The sequence below is a fragment of the Alosa pseudoharengus genome, unplaced genomic scaffold (genome assembly GCF_046254945.1).
Source record: "Alosa pseudoharengus isolate Yale_2024_CS ecotype anadromous, Long Island Sound unplaced genomic scaffold, YU_APseudo_1.1 YU_APseudo_1.1_scf_3, whole genome shotgun sequence".
Taxonomy (NCBI): Eukaryota; Metazoa; Chordata; class Actinopteri; order Clupeiformes; family Clupeidae; genus Alosa; species Alosa pseudoharengus.
The window spans coordinates 28,775,817-28,795,997 of NW_027468718.1; the positions used below are offsets into that span (position 1 = coordinate 28,775,817).

The following is a 20,181-nucleotide window of genomic DNA, read 5'->3' on the forward strand; positions in this document are numbered from 1 at the left end:
ATGCTCTGGGATACTGACACTTACTGTGTGGGAAGTAAAGGAGAAAGATACTGAGAGGGACATGTGTGTGGGGGAGAGGCACAGACAGTGAGTGCATGCAAATCTCCAACATATCATGACCTAATTTATTCACACCTAACAGATTTAATTACAGATTTTACTCTGAAGCTCCCCTCGCCTTCAACAGGATGTGCGCCTTTCAGGTCAGTGAGTGTGACAGAGGCCTACCATAGATGAGGATGGTAACATGCTGTTAACCATATACCGACTTACAAAGATGAGTAATTAACACAAAAAACGTTGCCTGGTGTCCCTTTAACACTATCCAACATGTCTCGGTAATCACATCTCATCACAACTATTACAGAGTCTCTGCATTTATCTGCTTCCTTCAAAGTGACCCTATAGGTCAATGAGTCCATGTGAAGTTTACAGTGTCAATGCAGGTGGCGGAAAGAAGGAAGCCGGAGATCCCTCTTTTGATGACTTGCCTCCTTACATTAAATCTGGGGCCTCTGAATCCTGTTCTGTCAACAACTGGCTGTTGGGACAGGATTTCCTCAAATGACATAATCAAACCATTGTTGAACAATTTCGTGTACATGGGAAGCTATTTTTTCTTTCAGGCCTGCTTCAAAAGTAATATATTTTGGGGATGGTCAATACTAAATTCAATCAGATTCATAGCCTACGTCCTGATTTGTTGATATTGAGGCAATGATTCCCTGCAAAGGCTTGGGCTTTAGGGCCCCCTGGGCCCAGTAGGCCCGTGCAGTAATCCATCCCTGCCCACCCCCCCCAAAAAAAAAAAACAACCCGTGTGTCAGATTTGGTCTCAATAATATAGTCATGTATGCTGCATAATTGAAAGAAAAAGTAGGCAATGCATTTTCTCAACACAGAGTTTGCACTCGCTATTCAAAGCATGCAAGTACCGCTATGTCGTCTTCCAAAAGTAAATGTTGTAAGCGAGTGTATGCCCAATTTGCGACCATCTGTGAATTGTCTTGACAACTCTAAAGACATGTTATATTTCTCCTGTTTGTGTTAAATGGTTTAACACTCACCGTAACAATTCCCACTAGACTTGCCGATTGCCTATAGCGATATTTAACAGCTTTGTCTGTGGGACAAACTTAGTAGAATGCATTGCGACTTATCTCCAATAGGAGGTGTTGTGTGTGTGCATATCACTAACGCATGATGTAATATGAATGGGATTCATACTGGCAGAAAGCAAAAGTACGGAGAGCCAGCAACTGTGGCAAATGGCTTGAGGATCTTTCTTGTGATGTTCACTTGAAGTCATCTGTGCTGTGAAATAATGTTACATGCCAGACGCGTAGGTGGAACATATAGTGTGGAAGGGCTCTTTCAACTGTCAAGGTTTAAATCGTTTGGGAACAGTATTTGACCGAGATATTGAGATTGTCGATGAAAACGGGCAGCTTTATTCTCTACCCGGTGCCGCCTGCCTAACGCAACCAAGGTTTGTGAGCTCAATTATTTATTAATCAGTGTTAATCAGCTATGGTAGCCTTGGCTATGCCTAATTTGGGTTTCAGAATGTGGGTAATAATTCTTGTAACGAACATTGTTTCAGCTGAAGGCTCGGCGTTACGATCAGGTAGTGGTATCGGGGTTGCAGGGAGCTAATGATGCGGCACCTGTAGCAACCTGGGAAAGAAGTCAAGTTTCATTTGCTTTCATTGTTGCTAGTTGTACCCCTGAGCGGACCAACCCGCGAGGAAAGGACAAGGAGTTTGGTCACTGTGTGCGACAGGGCTCATTATTTCCGCAAATGATGGCACAATAATTATTTTGCCTTCATCGAGACCATATTAAGTCAACTGAACATAGGCCTTATGGAATTCCACGCTCAGACGTATGGAATAATGCAGTGCGGTTGACAGAAAGCTGAAAACATTTAGATTTAAAGGGCGGGTTCGCACCAAGGACAAGGGGGGAATATGACTGTTGAGGTAATTGTAGGCTACGGGAACCAGATGCATTGCCCAGCCACGTGGATGTTTGAAATTGTAACATTTGTTGTAGGCTAATCTACAATGCTGAAATAGAAAAATAGTCTGACATTGTAGGTAGCCTGTAGGAACCAGTTGTTAGTTATGTGAGCTACTCTAATATTTTCATTCAGACATGCATGCAGTCTTAATGAGTTAGGATTGACAGGGTAAATTCACTGGAGACTAACAGTTTTTACATAAATCACATTATCAGCAACAGGTCCAGTTCAACTTTTATTGTCCCAACTTGTTTAACATCTGTCATATCCTGTCATATCTTTTCCTGAACAGTAAAGGAGGAGGTTGGTAAAGTAGATGAGACACAGCTGTGTTGCTCCTGATAAAGAGCAACCATGTGAGCCATATTTAGATCAGAGATGAGGAAATGCAACTCCAACCCACACCCCCCCCCTTCCCTTCAGCATTCACCCCAAACTAGCTGTGAGACAGCTGAATTATGGCATGCTTCTGTGGGTGAACTTTGACTCTAAGCAGACCCTTTCTTCAAGTGTCTGCTGTTCTCTCTCTCTCTCTCACACACACACACACACACACTCTTTTCCTTTTTCATTTCATGTGTGTACTCCTCCTTAGCGACATGTCCTGACATGCCAGGAAGCAGAAGAGGAGAAATGGGAGGACAAGTCCAACCGGTGAGCAGAGAGAGAGAGAGAGAGAGAGGGAGAGAGAAAGAGAAAGAGAGGTGAAAAGAGGAGGAGTTTTTTTTATCTGCCAAGCAAATGAGATGACTTGTTTGGAGACCAAGGCGGAGAAGTACCGGTAGTCAGAGAGGGAGAACTAGTAGACAGGCATGAGACATATTTAGCAAAGGGCAACAGAAGAGAAAAGACAGAAGGGAGCTTGCAACTGAGGAGGGCAGCAGGAAAACAAAGGCATTAGTATGTTTGAGTTTTCTCCCTCTCCCTCTCTCTCTTCTCTCTCTCCTCTCCATCTCTCTTGCTTGCTCCCTCTCCCTATCTGTCAAAGAAGCTCAACACAGATGTCTATCTTTGATCCTGAGATTTTTTTTTGTATGTGTCTGCTGTGTGTGAGACTGTGAATGTGTCAAAGTGGAAAGCTGGTTTGTGGCAAGGCGAGCCACCTGCCGAGAGATTGTGAATGTGTTCTGTAGATATCTGACCGACTTGAACTCGCCGCATGCTCTGTTATGTGTACGCACACACACACACACACACACACACACACACACACACACACACACACACACACACACACACACACACACACACACACATACACTATAGTAAAAGTATTCATCTTCTCTCTTCCAGTCACAGGGGAGCAGCTGGAGAGGATCAGAGGCTCGACAGTCATCCCAGGACGAGGACTTCTGATCCGACTCAGGGGACAGAAAGAACGAGGAGTTTTTCTTTCCCGCGATAGTAGTCCATTTGGAGGACTACAAAATCAGCATCAGCATGGAGAGTCACACGAGGACATGGTCTGATGTTGTCTAAATATTTAACATTTGAATTTGAAATAATTGGGACAGAGCTGCCTTTTTAATCTCATGAATGCTGGAGTATTTTGAAGCACGAAAAAAGGAGGACTCCTCATTAAATAGGAAGCTTTAGTGGCAGAGTAGAGCATGGGCGCTGGGGCCCACACAGTGACTCCTGTCCCAGCTCTGAGGGCCCGATGAGGGGCCCCAGCCCAAGCCCTCTCAGGGGCCGGCACTTCCACTGCCGGGAATGGGCCCTGGAGAAGCTGCGGCGATGCCTGGACGCCCGGGGAGATGGCGGTGGCAAGGGCCGGGCAGCGGCGGGCGTGCTGATCACGGGGGGCCCTGGGGCTGGCAAGACGGCGCTCTGCACAGAGACGATCTGGCCACAGTCGGACGCTGGCCGCGCCTCGGCGCTGGCCCCGCGCTGTCTGGTGTGGCACTTCTGCCAGCGGGAGGACGAGGGCAGCGTGGCCGTTTGGAGGTTCGTCCTGAGCCTGGTGGAGCAGATGAGGACCAGTCCGCTCCTGCCCCCTGCGTACGGCTACCTGCTGGGCAGCCCTGACATTGCTCCCACGTTGGAACCTTTACACTGCCAGCGGGATCCAGACGACACATTCAGAAGGTCTGCTCATGTTCATTTGATACTCCTCTCCTCCTAATGTGTACCTAAAGCTCAGATATGGGGCATGCTTTAAACAGTCTTGTGTCTTATCTGTATCTGCAATACTGTAGCTCTCTGTGGAGCCTCTATAACCAATATTCCATGCATGATCTGAACATTACAATTGTAGCCAAAGCTTTTACTCATACAGAATTCCTGATTCAGTTTCAAATCCGGTTTATCCTAAGTATGCCAGCACTGCATGAAGGCAACAGTATGATCAATGATTTCATATGTTAATCTTCACAGCATATTTGGCAGTGGCAGTCTGGCCACTATTTTAAGTATTTTAATCCTCTTTACTACTGGGTCAATTTAGATGTGTGTATTCAAGTTGAATATGCTCAGCTTGTCCTCCCTGTCACAAGGAAACTGTCTGAATATCTCTCTCTATCTATGGAAGTGGCAGGAAAGGCACTATTGTTCTGTTTACCCTGGCTTTTATTTTTATGTATCCCCCCTCTGACCCAATAATACATGCCATTCAGGGCTTGCACAATAGGCCGCTAGTCTGAATGAATGAAAGAATGCTATTTACAACCGCTAGTCAGAGAAAAAGAGCAAGGGAGGGAAAAACAACAGAAAAAAGTGTCCTCGGAGTCAGGAGAGTCGTAGCAGTCCGTGAGGTCTCCGGTCTCACATGTGTATGTGTCCAGCCCCCTCACGATGACGTGTGTGTGGGTGACACACACACACACACACACACACACACAAACACACACACACACACACACACACACACACTCACACACTATCTGTCCACTTTTCCTTAGTGTTTTAACTTCCACATTTTCTTCAGATTTTTGTTGGCATGGCTGGACATTTGCACTAGGCCTCCTGTATTTGCTCTGTACATGGGGGTGAAGTATAGTGCACATGTGCACATTCCACACTTCCTTCAGAGACTGACAAACATCTGAGAGAAACTGTGTGTGTGTGTGTGTGTGTAACTGGAGTGTGTGGACGTAAGGGAAACTGTTTGACTCCGATGAAGATGTGGGTTACCAGCAGCTGTTCTCTCAGATGTGTGCTTGTTTACGGACAGGGGTAGTGTTTTGTTTAGCCCGTCATTAGCACAGACAAACCACTGATTTGACCAAGGCAGTCAGCCAGCCAGCCACCTACCTCAGATGGATTCACAGTCTGTCTAAGGCTTGTGTAACACACACACACACACACACACACACACCTATGATTTTGAATAGAGAAGTGGCTCCAACCTACTGGTCAGCTGTTTGAACTGTCAGTGTGATATTTAACTGTCAATGTAAATCAGCTTGTTTGTCACCGCCAAAGGTGATGGACTGTGTTGTCTACAGGACTCAGCCCTCAAACCCAGAACTTAATCACGGGTCTGCTTCAGTCAGACCATGTCATCTTCCCTCTCGGCTGGTCAGAGTGCCCAGGGTCAGTCTCTTTAAACATCCTCTTGACCACTACTCAATTATAGTTTTCTGGGAGCTTCTTCTCTGTCATGCGTCCTCCATTATTTTGGTCAGTTGTGACCCAGTGGGTGTCTTTGTAAAGCTCCACATACCGTATACTGCCCCCTTACATGTGAGAGTCATGAGGCATGTGCGTTGGGCCAGGTGTCCAGGACAAGACAGGAAGTCAATTGCTTTTGCTGGAATGTGTACAGAGAGGGTGTGTTCTCTTATCAAACCTCATGTTGAGATAAGACGAGAGGTGAGATGTATGTTTGTGATTGATGTTTCTCTTCCCTGGAATAGTGTTGCTTCAGTTTGTGTAATTGGAAAACATAAACAGTCTTATTCAGTTAGAGAGCTGTGAAAAATCTGTTTGCGATTCCGATTCTGCTTTAGGTCATTTTGTCTCATTTGAATTATCTTCATTTTTTCTTTCTAATTTTCATTTATAGAGAACACCAACCAAACACCAACACCGTATCATCTGCCAAAGGCAATCATATAGCAAAACTGAGGAGGCTAATCCACTGAAGGACTGAAACACACATTTCATACAAATGAACCGTCTGGGTGGAGAAAAGCTTTTGGTGTCTGTTGGGATATTTGTGGTGGTAGAAGGCTGCCAAGGAATTTTAAAATGTGGGAATGACAAAAAAAAAAACCATCCGACAAGGGACACTCATTAGCTACTGAAGTCATGCAGCCATTGCGATGATATGAAATACCAAATACAATTGTGTGCCAGCGCGCTGATAAGACGGCAGTTAAACCAGTCGTCTCAAGCGTCCACACCTTTCATAGCTCGATGGAAATGAGGTTGATAAGCGAGAGGCCACGCGTGCTGGAACACTCCCCCAGCCGTCCTATCCTGTTGCAGTGTGTTCGGCCTGAGGAGGAACAGGAAATCCCACAGCTTCTTTAGGTCTGACTCACGGCATCACACCACAGCACGCTTCCCCCTGAGGGGAGGGAGAGAGGGAGCGAGGGAGCAAGGGATAGAGGGAGCGAGGGAGAGAACATGTGGAGGAGTGGAAAGAAGGATGAGGAAGAGCAGCAGGTGGCTAACAGGCTGGAGGGAAGGTTGCAGCCAAAACAAAATCTGGTTCCATTCCATTTCATGGCCATACTGTAGGTGCAGGTTGTGTTGTTAAGCACAACACGTTTCTTATTGTTTGTTCTTTGTCAGTTCTTTGTTCTGGTTGGAGTCACATCTAGGTCAGGCATTTGTGAGCTTGCCTTTCAGTTTATTGCTCCTTATCTCCCATAAAGACTTTGTAAGCACATGAGACACTGCCAGAGAGTCATTATCCATTATGTTGTAAGATATGGAGATGTCAAGATGATGATAGTGCACAGTTAAAATCAATGGAGGCAACATCCCTGCCACTCTTATCCCATACTTATATCCATGCAGTTGTTAACACTCTCACCCTCTCCCTCTCTCTCTCTCCCCCTCCCTCCATTTTCACTCTTTTTATTTCTGTAGGGCAGTCCTGGAGCCCTTGGCAGAACTCCCCCAGCCGGTCCAGAGTGTGTATGTGTTGGTGGACTCGCTGGACTCTGGCTACGGGGCCGGGCTCAGAGAGGGGGTGACGGCCGCCCCCACGGCGGGCCAGAGTGGCTCCATCGCCGAGCTGCTCTCCCGGCACCTGCACCTGCTGCCCAGCTGGCTCCTGTTGGTGTGCTCAGCACGGCGCCAGAACAAGAGCATCTGCAAGATGTTCTCAGGTACAGTCCCAACACACAGCCACGCTGGAAGACACACACACACACACACACACACACACACACACACACACTAACTAACTAACATACACACAGTAGCCTATACACTCATAAAATATATGCACGCAATCCCTCTCTATATACACATTTTCTCTCTCACTCACTCACTCACTCACTCTCACACACACGCACAGACACGCACACACACGCACACACATGCGCGCACACACACACACACACACACACACATACTCTAACATACACACACTCTAACATACACACAGTAGCCTATACACTCATAAACCATAGGCACGCAGTTTCTCACACTTAGACATACACATTGTCTCTCTCTCTTTTACACACACTCTCTCTCTCTCTCTCTCTCTCTCTCTCTCTCTCACACACACACACACACACACACACACACACACACACACACACACACACACACACACACAGGTGAGGTGATGTATGAGGGTGTGTATTGAAATAATGGCATAGGGGTGGAATCCCAGAAATGGAAAGTGGAGCAGACCTTTGCCTGGAGTAAATAAGATCATCAGTTTTCAAAGTTTTGATGCTCACACTCCCCTTAAAAGTTTTCGTCAAATGAAAAAAGAGGTCATTTCCATTTCATTTTCGAGGGTGTTTTATAGGTTTTGTAGGTTTAAGCAACATTCAGTGCACCCCACTGAAGGTCTCCTGTGCCTCACAAGTAAAGAATTTAAAACACGGAACCAGGAAAAGCTACACAAGAAACACTGTGCCTTGCATATATATACTGGAACACCCTGGTAGTGGTAGCTTCGTTTCCAGAGGGCAGACTGTTGCAATGCACACTGCTTCCTTAATTAGAAGCAGTGCAAATATTGAATGCCCTTTGATGTTAGACTCACAGGAATGTGAGGTTACCATCATCAAACCTAATTGGCCAGAGGTAGTCAAGCTTTTGTAGAGACTCAGGAAGACTGGGATGTTTGTGGACCATGTTGGCAAGCAAACTTGGGAAGTGATTACTGTTGCCTGTGTCCCCCTTTGTGCTTTCTTCTCCTGTTCCTCATTGTCAGAACAGCACATCCCCCCAGTGTGTAAACCACTGTCTTGCTGCCTACACTGGACCTAAATTAGCTCATCTGTATTGTGTTTTTTTTTTTGTTATTGTTGGAGAATGAGAATCCTACGCACTCATTACCACATTGTGGGTGACTTACTTCAGAAGACTCGCTGGATCCTCTTTTTCATTTGAACCTTCCACTAACCACTGGACTGTACATTATGCTGACAAACCATGGGGTTGTCTCAAGAACATGCTGGATCTAAGGCAGGAAAATTCACACTTCGCATTTCCATCTTTTTCTGACTGAGGGATATGATGGGTAGGGAGTGCTGGAAGGAAAAAAGGACTTACATAATCAGAACATAAGAATTAAGTCATGTAAAATCCTTAGTCAGTTTTGCATTTAAACCTGTTAGAGAAAAACATCACAAATCTGCTTAAAACATCACACATGTGTCCTTAGATCAACTCAATCGGTGATGAAGCTCCCCAGTTTTTTTCCTCAATTCCTTTTTCCTCCAGTTATAAATCATTGTCTCAAACTTCCCTCTTCTCCCCTCCTCTTCCCCCTAAAGGTTTCCGAAGATTATGCCTTGATGACCTGCGGAAGCCGCCTACTGTGCGTGACGTCCAGCACTACATCCTGCGGCGCCTCGACCAGGAGGGGTCGCTGCGCCGCCAGCTGACCCCTGACACGGCCGACATGCTCAACCTGCTGCACATCAAGAGCGGCGGCTGCTTCCTCTTTCTGCAGCGCGTGCTGGACGGCGTGGGGGCCGGCCTGGTGGGCCTGCGCGAGATCCGGGACATTCCAGGGACCCTCAACGGGCTCTACCTGTGGCTCTGCCAACGCCTCTTTCCCCGGAGGCTGTTTGCGCTGGTCCGGCCGCTCCTCAACGCTCTGCTGGCCTCCCCGAGACCGCTGACCCCCGTCCAGCTCTACGCTGTGGTCTGGACTCAGAACACCAGCCTCTGCCTGGAGGACTTCCAGACCCAGTTGAGTGCCCTGTCCTCGCTCCTCATCGACGGTCCAGGCGGGAGCAAGCTCTTGTTCCACAGCAGCTTCGCCGAATGGCTGACCGACGTCAAGTACTGCACGCAGAAGTACCTGTGCAGCGTGCAGGAGGGCCATCTCATGTTGGCCATGGTCCTGTCTGTCCAAGCCAAGAGTTTGTCCACTGAGGAGACCTGTCTATTGGGCTACCACCTGGTCAGCTGTGGGGTCCACACCAACGACACTGCTCTGTTGGCACTCTGGATGGTGTGGACTGGGGTGCCATCCCTGGGCAGTGGCATGGAGGACAGCTGTGATGGGCACGCTGGAGGAGACTCACTTGGCCCTCCTTCCTCTGCGTCTCGAACGCCTGTGGTGATCCAACAGGACGTCCTGCAGCTTCTGATGAAGAGCGGGGTCTACCCCCCGACCTGTTCGCCAGACAACGGGCCCAGCGTTGGGGTGCACTGTGCCGGCAGCGGGAGCGGGATCGTGCGGAGGGCTCTCCAGAGAGAGGACTCCGTTCGGGCGCTGCTGGACACTGGGGTCAGCGTGAACCGGACTGACCCTTCTGACGGACGCACTCTGCTGGCGACGGCAGCCCACGCCGGCTCATCCAATGTAGTGGCTCTCCTGCTGTGCCGTGGGGCAGACCCGCTCTTAAGTGACCACCAGGGCCAGACGCCGCTGACCCTGGCTGCCCGGCAGGGGCACGTGGGTGTCCTGCAGGTTTTGCTGGACTGGGCGCACGAGCAGCACGGCCTGGAGGCGGCGGCAGCGCGGAACATGCTAGAACACTCGGACACCGAGGGCTGGACGGCTCTCCGGTCCGCCGCCTGGGGGGGACACGTGGAGGCGGTCAGGCTCCTCCTGGAGGCCGGTGCAGAGGTGGACGGCTGCGATGCAGAGGGACGCACCGCCCTGCGAGCGGCGGCCTGGGGTGGCCATGAGGAGATCCTGCTCACCCTGCTGCACCACGGGGCGCAGGTGGACAGGGCTGACCGCGAGGGGCGCACCCCGCTCACCGCCGCCGCGTTCATGGGCCACCGCGACGCCGTGGAGATCCTCCTGGACGCGGGCGCCGACGCCAACCTGGCGGACGGCGACGGGAGGACGGCGCTGTCGGTGGCCGCGCTGTGCGCCCCGGGCAGCGGAGGCCGGGGTTACGGGGAGGTGGTGAGCCTCCTGCTGGACCGAGCCGCCAACCCAGCGCACAGGGACCGCGACGGGATGACCCCGCTGCTGCTGGCCGCCTACGAGGGCCACGAGGAGGCGCTGGAGCTGCTGCTGGAGGCCGGGGCGGACGTGGACGAGACGGCCGGCTCACAGCCGACCGCCGTAGCTGCTGTGACGCCGCTGCTGGCAGCTGCGTCCATGGGCCACGCCGGAGCAGTGAACCGCGTGCTGTTCTGGGGGGCGGCAGTGGACGCCATCGATGGTGAAGGCCGCACGGCCCTGTGTCTGGCGGCTGCCCACGGCAACCTGGAGGTGGTCCGGGCCCTGCTGGACCGCGGCCTGGACGAGAACCACAAGGACGACCTCGGCTGGACGCCGCTGCACGCCGCCGCCTGCGAGGGCCATCGCGCCGTGTGTGCTGCCCTCACGGAGCGAGGCAGCATGGCCCGCGTCGGCGAGTTGGACGTGGAGGGCCGAACGCCCCTCGTCCTGGCTGCGCAGGAGGGCCACTGCAGCACAGTCCGGCTCCTGCTGGACCGGCGCTCCCCCATCGACCAGAGGGGCTACGACGGACACTCCGCCCTCAGCGCGGCCACCCTGCAGGGCCACGGGGAGGTGGCCGAGCTCCTGATGCGGCGCGGGGCCGACACGGACGTCCGGGACGCCGAGGGGAGGCCCCTGCTCTACCTCCTGGTCCTCGAGGGACACCTGAACATGGCCGGCCTGCTCATGGACAAAGGCGGCGTGCCGATGGAGTCGCGCGACTCGGAGGGCCGCACGGCGCTCCACGTGGCCGCCTGGCAGGGCAACGCGGCCGCCATGAGCCTGCTGCTGGGCCGCGGGGCTGACGCCAACGCTCGGGACGCCGAGGGTCGGACGCCTCTCCACTCCATCGGGTGGAGGGGCCACGTCAACGCCGGACGGGTGCTAGTGGAGGCCAGGGGGGTCATCCTGGACCTGGCCTGTCGCCAGCAGGGAGCCACAGCCCTGTCCATAGCAGCACAAGAGGGACACACTGAGGTCGTAGCCATGCTGCTGCAAAAGGGCGCCGACCCAGACCATGTGGATTCCTACGGACGCAGTCCAGTAAAAGTAGCAGGGAAGAGAGGTCACTTTGACATTGTCCGTCTGCTGGAAAGCTACGGGGCTAAGCCCTACCCTGGTCTTTTGCCCCCTGTTCCAAGTGGCAACCCTGTGCTGTCCCAGACGTCCACGGTGAAGACTCAGTCCTCGGCCAGCTCCGGGAGCACCGGAGACGGCCGGGGTGTCGCCGCACACTCCTACCCAGCGTCCTCGCCGTCGGCATCCTGCTCGCCGGCCTCCACCACCGAGCGCTTCCACTCCACGCAGAGCTCGCAGACGTCCTCGTCCACCTGCCACTCGCTGGCCACCGTGCAGACGGTGCCGGCCGACAGCCTGAGCTTCACGCAGCAGATCCAGCAGCACTCGCTGCCCCGCTGCCGCAGCCGGCCGTCCACGCTGCCGCACGGCTCGGGCTCGGCCGCCGCCAGCGTCCACGGCAGCGCCAAGAGGAGCCAGATCAAAACCGGCTGCAAGGCCGCCCCGGTCACCGCCAACGTGCCGCAGTGCTGCCCCACCGGGCTGCTCCTGGACTCCAGCCAGCCTCTGAAGGGGCTCCTAGAGTCGCTGGGTGGCGACTTCTCGGCCAAGCCCAAAATGCAGACACTGATCGGGGAGGATCTGGCCAAGGACACGCCGCACTTTGTCAGCGGCGGGAAGTGGAACTCGGTTATGGCATCTCTCGGGGTGACCCCGGGGCAGGACGGCGCCACCAGACCGGTGAAGAGCAGGGACAGTCCTCCACTGGGGTACCCACCGCCACACCAGAGGGACGCGTGGGAGGCGCTCCACAAAGACATGTTCTCCCAGGACTTTAGCTTTAACTCAGCAATCTCACCCAGTGCCTTACCTGGCGATGCCATGGTCACCATGACGACAACTGACCCACATCTTAATCGGAAGCAGGCCATTAAACTGCAGTTTGAGGGACCGACGAGTGCTATGCTGTATAAGAGAGAGACCCCGCTGTGAGGTAACTACCTGAGCTGTGTTGGCATGACGGGTTGGGCTCATATCATTGACTACAATAACATGTTTTGTTCTAAGGGCTTAGGATCTTACAAAGCACAATTCCAGTCTTGACTCACACTGCTTGTTGTATTAGACTTTTTCAAACAAGGCTTAGAGTTTTTTTTAAGGAATTCCGTCATCGTCATCTAAACTTCAACCAGAAATGTGTCTTTGTTTATGTTTATGGTTTGTAGCAGATGCTTTTGTCTAAAGTAACTTGCAGTGACATTAATAAACATTACATTCACATAAAAATGAACACTTTATAGTCGTCATATGGCGTAAATAAAAAAAAAAAAAACAATTATTAATAGACCAAATACAAACTGTGACTCTAAGGAAATGAATAAGTTAGAAACAAGCAAATGGTTTAGACTAAGATGCCTTTTGAAGTCCCAAAACTATCACCAGAACGAAAAACATTAGGTCAGTCATTCCCCCAACATGGAACCACTGAAGAAAAGAGTCTTGACTTTGACCTCTTAGTGTTGATGGAAGGGGCGACATAGCAGACGCTCATCAGAGGAGTGCAGCGGGTGGGAGGGACGTAGAGCTGGATCATGGAATTAGATAGCAAGGTGCAGATTCAATAAGAATTTAATTCTAGCTGCTGTAGGAAGCTAATAAAGAGTAACTAAGCAAGGAGTTACATGTGTCGTCTTTGGCTGACTAAAGACCAGATGTGCCGCTGCATTCTGAATCATCTGTAATGGTCTCACTACACAAGCAGGAAATCCAGCTAATAATGCACTCATCAATGTACTTTCTGGCTGTATATAATTTTACTTGCTGTTATGTTATTACTACTTCCAAAAGCAATTACCATTGTAATGTGAGCTCACTAATGTTCTGAATATATTCATGTTCAGAAGAATTCAGGGTGGAACCACATTTTTTAGGTGACGATGCAGAAGAAAGTATCGGTACATACCATTTCAACAATGGTTGTCTCTCTGTCGTAGGTGGATGTGGCCTGTTGGAGTATGGCTATTGTGTGTCTGTGAACCAAAAGATGAGAGGAAAGAGTTTGTCACGCCACCTTCTGACCTCCTTCCTGCCCATGGAAGAAATGGAGGAGAGGAAAAGAGGGGGGGAGCGAAGGAACGAGTTTCAGTTAAAAGTCTGACGTTGTTTACATTCCACCACTTCCCCTGTGCCTGGACAGTGTGGAGAGCAGCTGTCACCAAAATGTACACACAAACGCAGGCTGTTGCCTTCAGACATGCACAATTGCACCCCTTTCACTACAAACACTCTCTCTCACACACTCTCTCACACACACACACACACACACACACACGCTTACACTCGTATCATGGACATGCAACAACAGCAAACTCTCTCCCATCTCCACCCTTCTCCCCCAGAAGTCTCATCACTCATGGACTCCAGCACAGGAACTGTTGGGACTCCAGTGACAGGAAACTGCATGGGACTTCCAAACATTCTCACCCGACCCATCCCACTGTTAGTGTTGAAGCCACCACAGTGAAATGGCCATAATCACCACTGTCACAAAGGGCTCGGACAAGACACATACCACAGAGACATCCAAGCAAACAAAACAAAACAAACTGTATCTGCCAAACTCCAGTTTGGGATGTTTCCCCCCTGAACCTTGTTCTTTTCCCTTCTGTTCTAATGTGTTTCATTTTACAATAATAATGATTGTGTCATAATTCACTGAAGTCATGTTTGTAACGTTAATTTATGTTCGGGGGGGGGGGGGGGGCTGTCCTGACCCAGAGGACCTGGTGCTTTCATCTTAAAGAGGTGGCACTTACCTCTATAATTGCGTCTTGGGCAGCAGTCCTCAATGAGGAGAAGACAACAGACCACACCAGACGAGAACCAAGCACACAGCTGAGCAAGCTGACGTGCCTGGTGGCTGCAGGGGGACCAAGTCCAAACACAGATGGGGTTTATGACTCGGAGGGAAGGAGAGTAGAGGGGTGAGAGAGGTGGAGGCCGGGAGGTGAGGCACTCCCAGGTTTGAGGGTAAAGGACCAGGTCAACAGTGTAAATTCCTCAGTCGACAGAGTGAGAAAGAAAGACGCTCAAATCTACCTAACGTACTTATTTTGTAATCTGTATTCTCAACATTATGTTACAAAACTTACCAGGATACTTAAATTAAAATATAAATTGTGTTTAACTTGACTTGACTTTTTTTGCACATTGTTCCATAATTGTGTCTGGAATTCATAAATGATGCTTTTGGTCAAGTGTGACTGTGTGTTCTTGTCTGAGAGGACATCAGTGTGCCATGTTGAGTGTGTCCAAGTTTGCAGTCTGTGGCAGACTGGCAGACCTTATTGATGCTGTTTATCAGTGCCATGCCTCTGTACTGAAGCAGCCCCAGGCAAATCTGACTAGCTCTGATATACCAGCTTAGAGTGTCTATGTATTACACACAGATCTCTTTGAAATATTATGTTTGTATGCGTGCATTTACCCCTAGGGCAATCTAAGGGCGGCACATTTGAGAAAGCATAACACTGAAGACGAAGCAGGAGAACGGCCTGTGAGGGAGCGGAATCGACGATTAGGGTTTAGAAACCCTGTTTGCCCAGAGCCAGAGAATGCTGATGAAGAGAAATCTGAGTGAGCGCCTGAGAGATGCCACGTAGTCCTGAGCACCGGAACAGCTTTGTGACAGCTGTGGACCAGAGACACATCCAGCTGGGGTTCCCTCTGTGCCTTGGACGTGATTACGTCACCCCTATGTCCACCCTTAAGCCCAAGAAATAGCCATGTAGGGCCACACGGTAATGCTTCTGATACATTATGTAATTGTATAGCCAAGTTTAAGCAAAAATCTTTTATCATAGATAAGGAATAAGAACTATTGGAGAAGATGAACATGAATGGCATTTATAACTCATTGTTAGTTTATTACACTATATTTGAGATATTACATTTTTTTTTTGGTCTGTAGCTAGTCATTACACTATTTAAGAAATAAGACATTTGCTTTTGTGGAACAGCATCATTTTTAGTTATGAGATTGTAGATATCACTCACTAGGGTGGAAAACAAGAAGAATCTGCATCATGAAAAACAGTCCCTGCTATTTGGCTAGAGCAAAAGAACATCTGGAGCAGAGATGTGAACCACAGTGACATGACGTTAGAGAGAGAAAACACTGGGAGGTGATGCTTGTCCCCTTGTAAGCCTTGTCCTCCTCTAGAAAATGTCACATGTGTCAACAATAAAGAGCACACATGCACACAAACAAAGGCCAAACACTGCTGAAACCTCTACAGCACCTCTCATAAGACTATGCAAACACACATACGCACACACACACACACCATGTAGGAATTAAGGTGTTAAAGTGTGTGTTTATTGCCCTTTTACAGCCCACAGTCTTCTCCCACAAATCCCCCCTGGGCAACAAATCACACAGAATCAAGCAACTACACAGACACACACACACACACACACCATTTCTCGCAAACCCTTTAAATACTGATAAAATAGATTCAAGTATATGACACCTCAACCTTTTAATACGCTGATACCCTTTTCTAAACAGTTTACACGTACATTTCAGAGCAGCAACAATAAATGTCATGGTGTACAACTCACATGGATCCCACCCTGCTCTCTCTCCTGGGTTGAATTAGCGCTCAGCCGGCCGGAGAGGGAGAGGGCCCTCATCCTCCGAACTCACTCACCCCTAATCAAGTTTTTTTATGAGCAGTGCGGCCATGGGGAGCAGAGGAAGAATGTGAGATGCTAATGACAGGTTTAGACAAATCAGCAGGTCTACTGTAAGTGTTATGTACAGTAGGGTGTGTCGTTTAACTGCATCTCCCTATAAAATCCAGTGCCATAGAAATAATTAGGTCTTCTCAGACTGCATGTGCAGATTTTCACTCAGTACAAGAATGTGACATCAGGGCAAGATGCCAGCCACACTACTGCCTATTGTCATTCTTAGAAAAGGACCATTTAAAAATGCACAAGTAAAACTTGTTTCCAATAACTAAATTGTCAGACTTCTTAGACTCATCCTGACTCATTTCTATTCCTCGCTCCAGTGACTCAAACAGAGTGCGCTGAGAGATAACATCCAAACAGCCATTCCAGTTACACATATAATGGCATCCTAAGCAATTTCATTTTATGGAGGGGGATTCCTACAGAGGCCTTGATTATACTACATTTGATAGCTGAGTGGAATGTGTCAGTGCCATTTCCCCCCATTATTGTAATTCCATTTAAACCAACACCATCTTCAAATACCAAGCAATCAAGCAATGAAAGGGCTCCAAGGCTGTATACCCTCTTCTCTGTGGTATTATATGAAATAAACACGAGTGCCTAACATGGCTGTGACTGTGAAGAATGTAAATTGACCCTTTGGGCAAGTGTAATCAGACACTGACTCGTTTATCATAAAAAAAAAAAACAAAGAATGGGAACCTCACATTTTCCTATGCCATGGTTGAATCACCCTGTAGGAAAACATTTATTCCAAACAAGGCTTGGCATTAACGATTATTCTTTTGTCTTGGCTCAGAGTGGTTAAGGTGTGTTGGTCTTGTCATGCTCCATGTCAGATCGAAGCAGGAAGGAGTTGGTACAGGTGGAGCCGGTTTGAGTGGTGACTGATAAGTGGCTCGTGGGGGAAAGTTCATTTGGATTCGGCTTGTGGTTTCTCACCCCTTTTCACTTCTGCCTCAGAGAGGAACTGTGGGATTTGACCTTTCCTTGCCAAAATGTGGGACTTGACTTAAAGTGTAAAGACCACTGTTTTGTAAAAGGCCATTGCACTTGAGAAAAAACATACACTTCATATGGGATTTGTATGGGTATTACAGATTTTGTATGTATAAGTCACCATGCACTGTGTACATATTGCAAAATCAAGAATGTAGGCCTACTCCATTGCATTGTGCCCTATCAGAATGAAACTTTCATAGAAGCACACACAGAGAGAGAGAGGGGGGGGTGTTGCAACCTCCTGACAAACAGACATGTTCTCCTCCCAAATACCAAGGACTAAAAATTGCTCTGCCATCTGCAAGGCAAAATAAAACAGACACAGAGGCAGCAGCACAGAGAGAATCACAAATAGGTAGTGAGACTCTGACGGCAGTATGTCCTTCTTGCAAGGTGGCGCGAATTAGCATGAAAATGCTTACGAAGTAATCCTTCGTCTGAAAACCGGATCTGCACAATAACAATCAGATGCTGTGTGTGTGTGTGTGTGTGTGTGTGTGTGTGTGTGTGTGTGTGTGTGTGTGTGTGTGTGTGTGTGTGTGTGTGTGTCAGCCCTCCTCTGAAATGGGTGATCATGGGTGTTTTGAGATGGTGGTTGTCTAGCAAGTGTCTAAAAGAGCAAGCAGGTGTCATGTTGATTAAATCATCTTTTCTGTGGACTGAGGTAGAGAACCGCACCAGCTCGAGCAGCAGGAGGCCTGAATGCGATTACTCATCACACCCAGGACACATTCAGAGTAAAAACCAGCCAAACACCGGAATACCCACTCATTCACAACTACACAGAGACCCACAGACAGATAGGCTATTTATTTACATGAAAGTATGCCACAGCATTCTTGACAGGTTTAAGAACTATTTTGGAACTATTCTTTACATTCTAAGACCCATCCGAAAAACATCCTCTGCAGATTCTGTTTACATTCTACAGATTCCAAAAGCAACAAGACAGATGTGCTGTAACTGACCAAACAATAAATGTCACAAAAGGTCAAACTGGAAAGTGTCTTCTGTCAACACCACAAAGAAGTAATTAACTTAGAAAGACCAAAAGAAAGGCTACCTTAACCATTCAACAATAAAAACTCTTAAAAAGGATATAGACAACAGTACTGTAAGTAAGAAGTAATTTCCAATGTTTTCATCACTGTCACTGATTACATGAACTATTTTATTTATGATATACTGATTGTTTGAGTAAACATCAATTGTTAATTTTAGAAATGTAGTTATAAGATTCTACTCTATTGTTTCTTCTTACACTCACTCACTCACGGGGCAGCTGTGGCCTACTGGTTAGCGCTTCGGACTTGTAACCGGAGGGTTGCCAGTTTGAACCCTGACCAGTAGGCACAGCTGAAGTGCCCTTGAGTAAGGCACCTAACCCCTCACTACTCCCCGAGCGCCGCTGTTGTTGCAGGCAGCTCACTGCGCCGGGATTAGTGTGTGCTTCACTTCACTGTGTACTGAGTGTGTTTCACTAATTCACGGATTGGGATAAATGCAGAGACCAAATTTCCCTCATGGGATCAAAAGAGTATATACTTATACTTATACTCTTAACTGTAGTCTGGTACTGATGTGGAAACACTATATAATTAGTACCCATAGAAATATAGTTATTTTGCAAGTGTAGTGAGGTTTCCATACAATCTACATCATATATGCTGCACAGATCTACTCTCATCCTCCACTCTCCTGGTTATACCTTCATATCTGTTGTTGCTATAGTTACCAATAATACACATGGCATTTACCATTTTGACATTATTTTGTATTAAAACTATTTTTCACCAAAGGATCTCTGGTGACCTACTGCATAGCTTTAGATTTCAGTCTGGCACTGCTTGTGTTCTCATTCCTCAAGTCATCTTTTATTAATGACAATGTTCTTGATCTGACTCCTGAATCTGCTGTATTTTTGTTCAGTTGTGCCAGTGGTGCCAGATCCACACTATTTGGACAAAATATCCTAATCACGTGGACACAACAGAGCCTTTATGGTCTGCATGCTGGAAAATGTCTGCATTATCGCCCAACAAGGTATCTCACCCCGTTACCCTGGGTGAGTAATATATAATATAATCTTTTCTCCCAAGCTCTGGATATCAGGATGGAACTATTCATACAGTTATTGGTTATTATTATTTCAACCAATGTACACAATACAAGTGTGAAAGTGTGTGAGTCACAGTTTAATTCCTACACTGAAATAAACAGAGCTAATGATATTTTATAATATATTCCTAACTTTGATATTTGATCACTTCGTCATATTTGCTTATTGTTAAAATAACAAAAATTCTGTGTAATGTATTAAAGGAAGTAGTGTGTTTTGATTCACTTGTATTGGAAGATCTTAATGCAGTGATGCATGCTATCTGACACCACAAGGGACCCATCTGGGAGCAGGGTCAGTCCACGCGGGCTACTCAGTCCTCGGCTCACCACCGTCCTACCGACCCCCTGGGCAGGATACAGGACAACGCGATGCTGCTCAGCCCAATCCGCCACTAGCACTGCCCCATCGTGGTCAATACAAATGCCCCAGGGACTAGCCAGAACCGGCCCCATGCCGGAGCACACACCCAGCACTCGGACAGTCGTCCACCCTGCATCCAGAACCTTCACACAGGGCTCCCGTCCGGTCTCATTGCCCCTCTCTGACACGGCCAGCAGGTCGGAGTATTGGGAGGCGGCCACCAGGTACGGTCTGTGGAAGCCTGTCACCACAGTGCGCTCCAGCCTGGAGCCAGTCTTGGGGTCCAGCTTCATGGCAGTCAGAGTGCCCTTCCGGATGTCCGCCACCAGGAACTCATCCCGCTTCGTC

General features: G+C 48.7%; 1 protein-coding gene across 2 annotated transcripts; it reads left to right on the forward strand.

Annotated features, from left to right (window-relative positions):
- Positions 1-1,249: 1,249 nt before the first annotated feature.
- Positions 1,250-14,344, forward strand: ankrd50l (ankyrin repeat domain 50-like). 2 transcript variants are annotated; one of them, XM_076263890.1, is made up of 5 exons: positions 1,250-1,489; positions 3,317-4,111; positions 7,064-7,305; positions 8,935-12,582; positions 13,583-14,344. In XM_076263890.1, the coding sequence occupies exons 2-4, from the start codon at positions 3,684-3,686 to the stop codon at positions 12,579-12,581; spliced, it is 4,317 nt and encodes a 1,438-aa protein (XP_076120005.1). In that variant the 5' UTR covers positions 1,250-1,489; positions 3,317-3,683; the 3' UTR covers position 12,582; positions 13,583-14,344. The 2 variants fall into 2 exon arrangements, with proteins under 2 accessions (XP_076120005.1, XP_076120006.1); XM_076263891.1 differs by lacking the exon at positions 1,250-1,489 and adding an exon at positions 2,822-2,923.
- The last annotated feature ends 5,837 nt before the right edge of the window (positions 14,345-20,181 follow it).